Source organism: Numida meleagris, chromosome 3 (genome assembly GCF_002078875.1).
Source record: "Numida meleagris isolate 19003 breed g44 Domestic line chromosome 3, NumMel1.0, whole genome shotgun sequence".
In the NCBI taxonomy this organism is placed as follows: Eukaryota; Metazoa; Chordata; class Aves; order Galliformes; family Numididae; genus Numida; species Numida meleagris.
The window spans coordinates 87754386-87765282 of NC_034411.1; the positions used below are offsets into that span (position 1 = coordinate 87754386).

The 10897-nt window shown below is 36.2% G+C and overlaps 1 protein-coding gene across 8 annotated transcripts in view; it reads left to right on the plus strand.

Annotated features, from left to right (window-relative positions):
* Positions 1-9804, plus strand: part of COL21A1 (collagen type XXI alpha 1 chain) — a 104252-nt gene extending 94448 nt beyond the window's left edge. For all 8 annotated transcript variants that reach the window (XM_021392069.1, XM_021392073.1, XM_021392066.1 and 5 more), the window contains 6 exons: positions 1340-1372; positions 5303-5449; positions 5542-5596; positions 5906-6106; positions 7560-7637; positions 8391-9804. In XM_021392069.1, coding sequence (XP_021247744.1) covers positions 1340-1372; positions 5303-5449; positions 5542-5596; positions 5906-6106; positions 7560-7637; positions 8391-8578 — 702 coding nt within the window. In that variant the 3' untranslated portion in view covers positions 8579-9804. The remainder of the gene's footprint in view (positions 1-1339; positions 1373-5302; positions 5450-5541; positions 5597-5905; positions 6107-7559; positions 7638-8390) is intronic.

The window sequence follows — 10897 nt, forward strand, 5'->3', positions numbered from 1 at the left end:
GCATACAGGGAGTCATTATTGACATCTTCTGTGCATATAAATTACAGATGTTTCCTGTTTCATCTGCAAATCAGTGAGATCCAGTTATTTCTCTTTCTTTTAATTCTGGGCCAATGTATTCTGATTGTGTCATAGTTGGCTATCTTGTTGTACCACAGAAAATAACTGTTAATATTTATAAATACTTGCTAACTACGTAATGTATGTCATGTCTAAACAGAAAAGTATTTGTTAGAGGTACATATCTAAAACTAGACTTGGAAGGAAGTTGCAGTTTAAGAATTACAACATTGATACAGCTGGCTGTCTAGCCAGAAAGATTTGATTCCAGTTGAACATGGGCAGGATGTCTAGATTGTATGTTAGCCTGGTTTTATCGCTCTCAGGGGTGTGCAGCTTGACAGGAATCTGGTAGTAAAGCTGAGTAGAAATTTTTTAAGGAGAAGTAGTTTATACTGAAAGACCAGTGACTTTTTAACCAAATGTAATGCCATACTCTGACATTTTATAAATTAAACTTTCTGTGTTGTCCCTTTGCAAATAACAGACACAATTCCCTAAGTTCATTATTTTAATCACCAGCTGCATCATAAGAATTGGGTTTTGTTTTGTTTTCTTATTTATTTTTTAAAGCTGAAATAGTAACATGAGACAGGTCTAAAATTGTTTCCCATGCTTATCTAGTTTGGGCAGCAACCAGAAAATCAGTCATTCAAATACTCTGTTAGACAGTACTAGGTCCTTTCAAGGTTTCTAAAGCCCTCAAGGCTTCTCCGAGATACAATACAGATTCCCTTGTAAATAAGTGCCTGCCAGAAAAGAGAAAAAGCGTGTGCTAAGCTGCCAGCTTGCTGTGGTATTTAATGATCAGTTTGGCAGAAATGACACCAGAACCATTTGCCAACATGCAAAATCTGCTTTACAAACTGAGCTTTTACTTCAGATGAGCTGAGCTTGATTTCTGTCTAGTAAGACGACATGAACCAGGTACAATCTGAAGTTCCTTTTGCTAGACCACAAAATCTTATTTCTTTGGTCTTTTGAAGTGTGAATAGGTTTTGTCTATATGCACTTCTTCTACACTAATAAAATATATGGTAAATAATATATATGATGTATTTCTCAGTTATCCTTTTTGTACATTATATTAACGTTATTACTAAAGTGTTAGTTATATAAAATCTGCTTTTTTATACAAATAGAGATCTCAAAATCTTTAAATATTAACATTTGTGATTAATTATTGAAAACAAAGGAAAAAGTATATCTTTTATTCCAAGTAACTTGGCTCTACTTGTTTTTTGTTTGTTTCTTTGTTTTTTAATATTAATTCCTAAAGGGAACAGAAGGATTGAGAGGAGAACAAGGAGAGGTATGTATTTTGTAATAACAAATACAATATAACAAAATTATTCTACCTGCAAATTGTGATCTGTAAAATGTATGTTTACAGTCTTGTTTTCATACTTACATATGTAAGCAACAGAAGAGAAATTAAAAAGTATCATAGAGGAGAAGAGAAAGAAGCATTAATTAAAAGAGACATAAAGCATAATGGACATTTCACAAAATACAAGATCTAAAAATGTTAAAGCCAAGAATAACTTTTAAGGGGATACAGATGATCAGAAAAGGAGCTAGCTGAAGAAGGCAAATAACTGTCATTCAAAAATAAAAAATTACTTCATAAAAGAATACGGGATGCTTGATTTAAATGATTAAGATTTCCATTCCATTTTAAACTTGGCCACTGAGATTGCTTTATGTGCCTTTCGTTCAAAAGTAATGGCATAGTGAAGACTATACAAAGATATATTTTTAAAGGATTCTATCATTGAGGCTGACTCAGAAAATACAGAGCAGTATTATTTCTCTCTACTACTAAGTTTACACCGGAATAATTTCCACATCAGCCTGAAATTTGAGTGAGATAAAGGGAAGCACACTTGGACTTTCCTTGGTCTGTAAGAAGCTAAATTTGTTGCTCTCCGGAATATTATAAAGTCTCATCTCTTTTCCTTGTGGTTGACTAATGTAGATATATTCATAGTCAGACCTTTTAACTCTTTTTTTTACACACTGTGTAAAGTATTGGTATATAAAAAAATAACTTCATTAGTTGTATTTGATTCATTCCAGTATTTAGTGAAATCAGTACCTAATGTGCCATTCTGCTTCAACTTTACCTAGAGATGCCTTTGTCCAACCCTTTTTCATCAAAGTATTGTTGCATATCAATAACAGGACATACTCTTTAGAAACTCTTAAACATTTAAACATTAGAATTGTCCTATATGCTGCTGTTCTTCTGTGAAATACTTAAAAATTGCAGTTTGGCTCGTAGGCGCTTTACTAAATTGTGACTAAAACGTTTAAGATATTACTTGTGAACCGCTAAAGTAGCTTCTTTAAATGATTTAAATCATGGTACGTAATATATTTTTATCTAAAACTACCCTTTCAATATTATCCTTACTGTGCATTATGATATAATGATGTAACTATGTTTACTTATCGGGCCTATCAAATTGTTTTATTTTCTGCTTCAAAAAATATATTGCCATTTGTTACGGTCTGACTCCTTAATAGAAAAGTTTCTTCAGGCTGTAATTCTCAGCACTTGCTGAACTCTTTTCCTTTTTATTGATTTTCTTTGCCAATAGCAAGGGTCAACAAACAAGGCCACACACGGGATGCAGCTTAGCATTACAAGACCTCAGTATACTGCAGAAAATGTTCTCTCAGCAGTTTCATTTGCTTTTTGGCAAGCTCTGCAGGCAGTTGTGCTGATGTTCTAGTGTTTTGCCTTTTTTTTTTTTGTTAAATGCTGGCTTCTTGCCTGTGATGTTCTTCTACAATATATGCAATTTTTCCAATAGTTCACTGATTCTTAATGCTTTCTAGCCCCTTTAACATTCAATTCCAAATAAATCAACTTGCAAGTCAGATGTCATTCTGTAAACATAGGCCATAGCTGTAAAAGTAATTAAAACAAATAACTTCTAGCTACATGAACAACATTATCTTCTGATCTCAACATGTACAGCTTCTGGTATAGCCACAGGCAGCTGCTTCATATGTTTATCCCTGAGCCTTGCTGATCCTATGGGGGTGTTGTTAAAATGACTATTAAATGTAAAACCATTTGCAATCGTAGTAGAAATGGATAAATACAAATCTACATGGTGTAACTAAGAATATCAAGTCTCTATGGTTACAGTGTTCCACTTGACAGTAGCAAGACAGTAAAATACAGCTACAACCTTGGAAGAAGTCAGTTCTGAATTAGGGTACAACTTCTTTAATGGGAAGAGTATATGGACTGCTGTTCAATTCATGCTTGGCATTTTACTCGCGGAACTTCTTTTCAGCTATCTCTTACACATTTTACCAACATGTGTCACCCTTTGTCTTTTTTTGTGTGTTTTTTTTTAAGAGGAAAAACTGCCTGCTTTCTTCTAGTACCTTTTTTTTTTTTTTTTTTTTGGGTGGGTCTTGTAAGGATAATGGAAGCAAAAAGAATCTAACCCCCCAAAAGCACAAAAAGAACTGTTAAGACTTTTTGAGATGCACGGATAGCCAGTCACTTGAGTATGTTTTAATGTGGTGGCTTTTCAGAGTAGGGTTGCACTGCCCCACTGCCTTCAAATTTTATTTACAGCAAAACTAAATGATGTAATGGAAGAGCTTAGTTAACCTGAACAGGCTGTGGTCCTTTTGATACCAGGTAGGCAATTCTGAGCGTTTTCTCTTTCAGTGACCTTGTTCTCCTCATTTTGGTGTCAGTAACCGTGTCTCATTTCTGAGATGTAAACCATCTAAATGTAGCAGGGTGAAAATCCTGACAGTTAGCTCCCTGCATATAAAATGAGTACCACTCTGTAGTAATTCATCTGGAGAACTCTGGGCATTGTTACTAATTCAGATGGAGCCAGAAAGTTTTGAGTGAGCCATATATTTTTATGATGTAAAGTGTTTTGATAAGTACTACATAGAAGGATACAAAGTAATATAAATAGCATAATTTAAAAATCAGTGCAAGTCTATGAAGACTACATGCCTGTGCTTCTTAAACTTGCATTGTTTACTCCAATAAGTTTTGTTTGTCATACACAGTGATTCTGTTGCCTTATTTCCACAATTCCATCTAAAATACTTGGAAAGCGAGAAAGAAAATTTTAAAGCTGCTGACAACACTGTGTAGAAGCTGCAAACCATGGAAGGAGAAAATTCATCGGGGAGCAAAGACAGTATACTAACTTTAATTTTGGACATGTACCAAACTACATTTTAATGAAGTTTTGTTGGCTCCAGCATAGGGAAAGAGGAGCTATTGCAGTAGGCAACCCCATACATAGAAGAACCATTGCTTTGATGAAGATATATCCAGTATTATTTTAACCTTTTCCAGTGAAGCAAATGGACTACAGTTGCCATCAATCATACAGAGAAGAAATGAAGTAAAAAAGGGCAAGCAACAACAACAGAAACCCTAACTGAAATCAGAATCTTTTTTTTCTTCTCTCTTACAAACTAGAGGCATAGAGTAAAAGTTTTGATTGCTGTAGTAAATTGGAAGCATGCCAAGAACTTCAGTGGTCCAGAATTTCATTTGTAATTTTTCCAGCTTTCTAAGTGAATAAATATTCTTCCATATGTTAGTAAGGAATTTCTTTTATATTAATTAGTAAGGCAAATGGGTTTGTTTAAGATTTGTTTAAGATTTCTTTGTAAAGGGAGGCATTAAGAAAGAAGGGGACAGACTCTTTAGCAGGATCTGTTGTGACAGGACAAGGGGAAATGGTTTCAAACTAAAAGAGGGAAGATTTAGATTGGATATAAGGAAAAAGTCTGTTACAATAAGAGTAGTGTGGCACTGGAACAGGTTGTCCCGAGAGGTAGTGGATGCTCCGCCCTTGGAGACATTCAAGGTCAGGCTGGACGGGGCTCTGAGCAACCTGATTTAGCTGCAGGTGTTCCTGTTCATTGCAGGGGAGTTCAACCTGATGACGTTTAAGGGTCCCTTCCACCTCAAACAATTCTATGATTCAATTCTAATATGGAAGTTTAGGTACTTTGTAAATTTTTGTATCTGAAACAGTTAATAAAGAATCCAGAAATATATTACATTTTAGTGAAATAGATCTAATCAGTATCTAATTCATTTTAAGTGACAAAATATTAATTTTATGAAGATTCTCAGTGAAGCTTATCTGAGAATATATTTGTGATGCTACGTAGTGTCCATGTAAAGATAAGGCATGTAAAGATACAACTGGCTTTTCACTGGTTTCCATTTCAGAAAGGTGAGAAAGGAGACCCGGGCATTCGAGGCATCAATGGACAGAAGGGAGAATCCGGTATCCAGGGTCTGGTTGGACCTCCTGGTGTCAGAGGTCAGCCTGGAGACAGAGGGCCCCCAGGACCACCTGGATCAGATGGAAAACCTGTATGCATGGGACCTCACACTGGTCATTTTGGATACTTTAAAACTCCCAAAAAATGTGGGCTGCTTTTATAACTCTTTTTTGTTCAATTTAGGCACGAGAATTTTCAGAAGAATTTATTCGACAGGTGTGTTCAGATGTACTGAGAAGTAAGTTTGGAAGACTCTTTACTGTTCTTTCCTTGTTTAAAGTGCTGAAGAAGTTTCCTTGTAATTGTAAAGATGCTTTCTTGAAAACAGTGCCAACATTTTGATCTGATTTATCACTCGTCTTCATAGAGTTGTAGAAATACACTTCCGCACCAGTGGCTCCATAAGGTGCTAAAAGCACCTTGTTTCCTAAAGATACCGTGCTGCCTAAAGAAAGAAAGCTGGTTTTATTTTAGTGAATAAGTAGAAAAAATTTTATACGTTATAGTTAAAACACTCTAATCATTTTTTTTATTTGAATTCTCCCAGCACAGTTGCCTGCTATCCTTCAGAGCGGAAGGCTGCAAAACTGCAACCACTGTCAGTCCCAAAGCGCTTCCCCAGGACTTCCAGGACCGCCAGGTCCAAGAGGCCCCGAAGGTCCAAGAGGGTTTCCTGGTTTGCCAGGGAATGATGGTGTTCCAGGTCTGACTGGCATCCCGGGTCGCCCTGGGGCTCGTGGGACAAGAGGTACTGTGTGCAAGTGCTCTTTATGGCTTTGTTTTCTCCTTGCAGTTTTGAATGGGACTAGTGCAGAGTGGAGGAGTAAGGGAATAGCTGAGTTTGTATTGCAAAGTATTAATGAGGGTATGGTGCAAAGGTTTCTTTGCTGTTGAAGTACGCATATCAGAAGAAGGCAAAACACCAGGATGCACAAGATAACTGGTGTTCAGTTCTACTGTACTTAAAACTTTGATCTTTTTAGTGATCTTTATTTCATTTATTGTCTCATGTAGATATTTTTAACTGCATTTAGTTTTGTTTTTATTTTTAGATCGGATATGTTTAGACATGGGTTTCAGTATATTTCCATATTTGTTTTCTTCCAAACTTCTTTGTTTATGCTATTCTAAAAACTGCACATACTCACTGATTATTTACTGTAGGCTGTTCTTTGGCGTATGACACATTTATAGCCCTCTGACTTCCTTGGTTTTTCTCCTTTTTTCTTTTTATCTCATAAAGATTTATGTTCCTTATACTTTTCTTAAAGGTTTTGAATTCTTTTTAGTAATACTAAAGAAGCTAATGCTTTTAGGTATCTCAGCCATGCAAGCATTCCATCTGATTTCTGTGGTGTTTTTTTGTAAGCTTAAATATGTATATCTAGTCTGGAAATGGAGTCCATTTGGTAACTGATCCCTGCAGCAACTGTATTTTTTTTGCATCAAAGTAATTGGGAAAGCTATATGAAATACACTTACCAAGTAAGTTGCCAAGGGTTGACAGGAAAATGGCTAGTAAATATGTATTTTCTCTGTGACTTCTCAACTATGACCTCACATATCAGATTCATTTTGGGCGTAATGTTAATTTGTAGTGCTTTTGTAATTTCATTTTCAAAGGGAGAATGTGCAGCTTTCCTCTGGAGCTGACACTACCTAACCACTCTAGCTATTCCATATGAGAAAAATCAGTATCTGTTTCTATGAAGCAGTTGAATTCACTGGGTTGTGCTGGTATGAGAGAGTATATATTTTGCCCCTCTGAGAGAGTGTATCTTCTTTGGTGGAGATTTAATTTTGCTGTACATTGTGGAAAGTTTCCTGTATAGTCTGTTTTCCACAGCGATTGTGGTGAACATCTTACACTCTCTTCATGTGTGTCCATAAAAAACATTGCCAATGAAAAAGCAATAACAGTTAACACAATTCTTAATTCTTCATCATCTGCTCCATCAACCCATAGTGGCCATCTGCTTATCAGCAGCTACACTGGCTCTTAATTTAGTGGAGATGAGGATAATTAAGAACCTAGTTACACTGTGCAGGTTACAAGGAAATGCTTATTTTACATCCCATGGTTTGCTTTTGAACAATTAGATATTTTCATTCAATAAGTATAATCAAATGTTGACTTTCTAATTGTTCTTATGAAGATACTCTTAGTGTGCAAAGATATACATGTGTTTGCTAATCCACAGGATTGCCGGGGAAAAACGGTGCAAAAGGCAATCAAGGAATTGGGGTCCCTGGGATCCAAGGCCCGCCAGGACCTCCAGGTGAGAGAATGGTTTATGTAGATTCAGTGCATGCTATTAAATATAAGGAAATAGTTTATTAAAAAATGTTTATATAGTTGAAAAAAATATGAATAGTCTTTACACATCTTATTTACCATACATCTTTCGTGGCTGATGCCTGTCTCTTGCGTGCCTTTTAAATTGTCAGAGGATAGATTGTTTAACATAAGATAACCATTATCTTATTATTAATCATAATATAGATTGGAACCTGAGATTCCCTTTTCTGGAAAGACAGGTCTTTAAATAAGACATTATCTGAAAACTGAGTCCTGATATAATCATGTGACTTGTAACCATTACTTAGTGATAGAAATATTCTTCCTAACAGCATTGCATTGATTCAAAATGCAAAGCTGAGTGTTTGGAAGAGAGATTAGAGCGTGATCCAGAGCTAGAAAAATAAATAAAATTCAGAGGACTCTGATTCATGCCCAGTGGTTCCAGATTATATGATAAAGTATAATTGTGCCAAAATAGCTTTTTATATTTCCTTCGGAAAGCTATTTTTACTTAGTGTTCTCTGTGCTTTTTTTTTTTAAGTCCTTGTAAGACAATAGATTTGCTATGTGCACATACAAATAATTTGCGACTAGTGTCTTTTTCAGAAATTGAAGTGTTCTTTATGTTAGTACTTCACCAAAGTACCCTTTTTTGGGTCCCTAGTTGCTCGTTTCCGTGTGAATAAAAATATTCTGTAATGTGTGTATTTCTTGCATGTGTGTCACTAAGGCCCTGAAGGTCCCCCGGGTATGAGTAAGGAAGGACCCCCTGGAGAGCGTGGGCAGCCTGGTAAAGATGGAGATCGTGGCAGTCCGGGAATGCCAGGACCAGTTGGACCCCCTGGAATCTGTGACCCATCACTGTGTTTTAGTGTCATTGTGGGAAGAGATCCATTTAGAAAGGGACCAAATTATTAATTTGTGATATAGTAATTTAGGGGAATAGGTATGGTGCTTGTCTTTAATGGTCTTTCAAGTCTCAGGAAGGTGACCAGCAATAATCCCGTAAACAAGAACAGAAGTACCTCTGACGTTATAATCATTATAATTAAGGATCCAAAATGTTATACAGTCCTTTAAAAAAGGAATGCATTTTTTTTAATAACTTGCATCAATTGAAGTGTTTTTTAAAGAGATCATCAATTTTAATAGGAATAAAAATACCTATAATATTTAGCATTTAGTATTTAAGTGTCTTATCATAGTCCTGCTGCCACTGAAATCCTCTGCAAAAGTGCTGGAGACTCCACTGGCAGCAGGATTGGTCTGTAATGGTATAGGTCAGGTGTAAATTTCTGTGAAATTTTTCACATGCAGCTGACATATGCAGTATTTGATTTTGAAAGAATGTGTCTGGCTTTGACTTCATATGTGTGTTAATCTCATTGGCTTGTGTACATTTCATATGTCATAGCTCCAAGTGTTCTATGAGCAAAAGCTTATATTGGATTTTTATAAATTAAGGGAAATATCTCTACTTGTTATAGAAGTAGTGTCACCTATTTTGCCACGCAGTTCTCTGTTTAAAACCAAGGTGCAATGCAAGGTTAGAACTCCTACTGATTCAGGAAAGGCCAAGGTTTTATTGAAGATGGTGCTTTTAGCTACAAAAGGTCAAAAATGTTCATGTGGGTGATTCAACTTATATGAAAATATTTGGAAAAAAAAAAAAGAAGAATGTAATGTTGGTAAAGTTGGCTTGTAGTTTTAATTTGACAAAAAAAAAAGTGTACACAAGCCCATTGTAACGGTTCTGCAGATTAAGGATTAAGTTATGTAGCCATTGCTGTTTCTCCCTGAGAACTGCAGTTGCCAAATTGAAGAAGTAGGTAAGGAGAAAGGTCTAACTGCTGGCTAACAAACTACAATGTTTGTTGTGCTGTTTCTTTTTTCATTTTAAGCAAGGTTTGTGTAATTTTCTTTGTATGCTTTGCTAATGAGATGTATTGCTTACTTTTACATAAGCGGCAAATGCACAGTTCCATGAGAATTTCAAGTCCTTTTCTTAAATTAAGGCAGAATCTTGTACTGAGCTTACCCAATGCTTTACAAGTGGCTTTTTCTAATGTGTTGTTTTTCTGTTGTCCCACTATGAGATTGGTAATATGCTTGACATTCAAGGTAAAATAAAATTTTGTATAGAACTTGTGGTGGTTTGATGAACAATTGGAAGAGTTGCCTGTGTCCTGTATTGCAGAAAAGAGTGATGTCTGTAATACAGGTAGGGATGTTTCCACCTTGCAACTGTGCCTTTTTGTCTGGCATCCTTCCATTTTCCCTGAATACAGCACCAGCCTCAGGAGCAGCACCTCTTGCTGCATGGTGCCCAGTGGCTGCTGCCTGCCTAGGGCTGCAGCCTTGTGACATGGTGCCTGCAGGAGCTGCAGCAAGTAGCTTAGCCAAAGTACATAGCGGAGTACAAGCATTAGTGTCTCATCAACCTAGTTTAAAAACCTCTAAGATAATTCTTGGAAGATACAAACTTGAGAAACGAAGCTCTGCACAAAATTTGCTCCTGCAACAAGTGTTCCTTGGCACACTGTTGGACTTTGCCCAGGTGAACAAGCACTGACTGAATTTGTGGAAGACACAAATGCAACTCTTCTTCACTTGCATTCAATTTCATGCTGTTTATTTTTTGAGAGCCAGAAACAAAGCAAGTCACTAGGTCAGAAAGGAATCAGGACCCCAGTGTGGTTTTAGAACCCTTCTGAGCTGTCTAGTCTGTATGCAAATTTAAACCCATGTTTAAGTCTTCTTTCTCTAATAAGGTTCATATTGTTGTGACCAGTGAGCCATATCTTTTGGGAAGTATCCTGGAGTCTGATGGACCTCTGACTACAGTGAACACAAGCAGAAAACCAGGATTTCTTACTTGCAGAAAATGCCAGTGTTTGTTTATAATGTAAGACAACACCTGTACATTCTTCTACCTCCAAGAAATGGTGAAACTTTTGGAAATTTTGTAATATTTTGCTTTTTTTTTTCCCCCATTCATCTAGTCAAACCTTTTCTTTCAAATCTAAACGCTTTAGATTTGTCAGATGGAAGAAGAGTTTTAACATAATGCATTTGACCGTTAAAAATGCCTTGATTTGTTCAGTCTGATTTTTGGGGACATAGGTTATGATTTCATGAGATAAAATTCACACATCTATTGCACTTTGATTTTAAAAATAATAGTGGTCACCCTGCTTGTCCTACCGGGGGATTGTTTGCAAACTATTCTGACTGAAG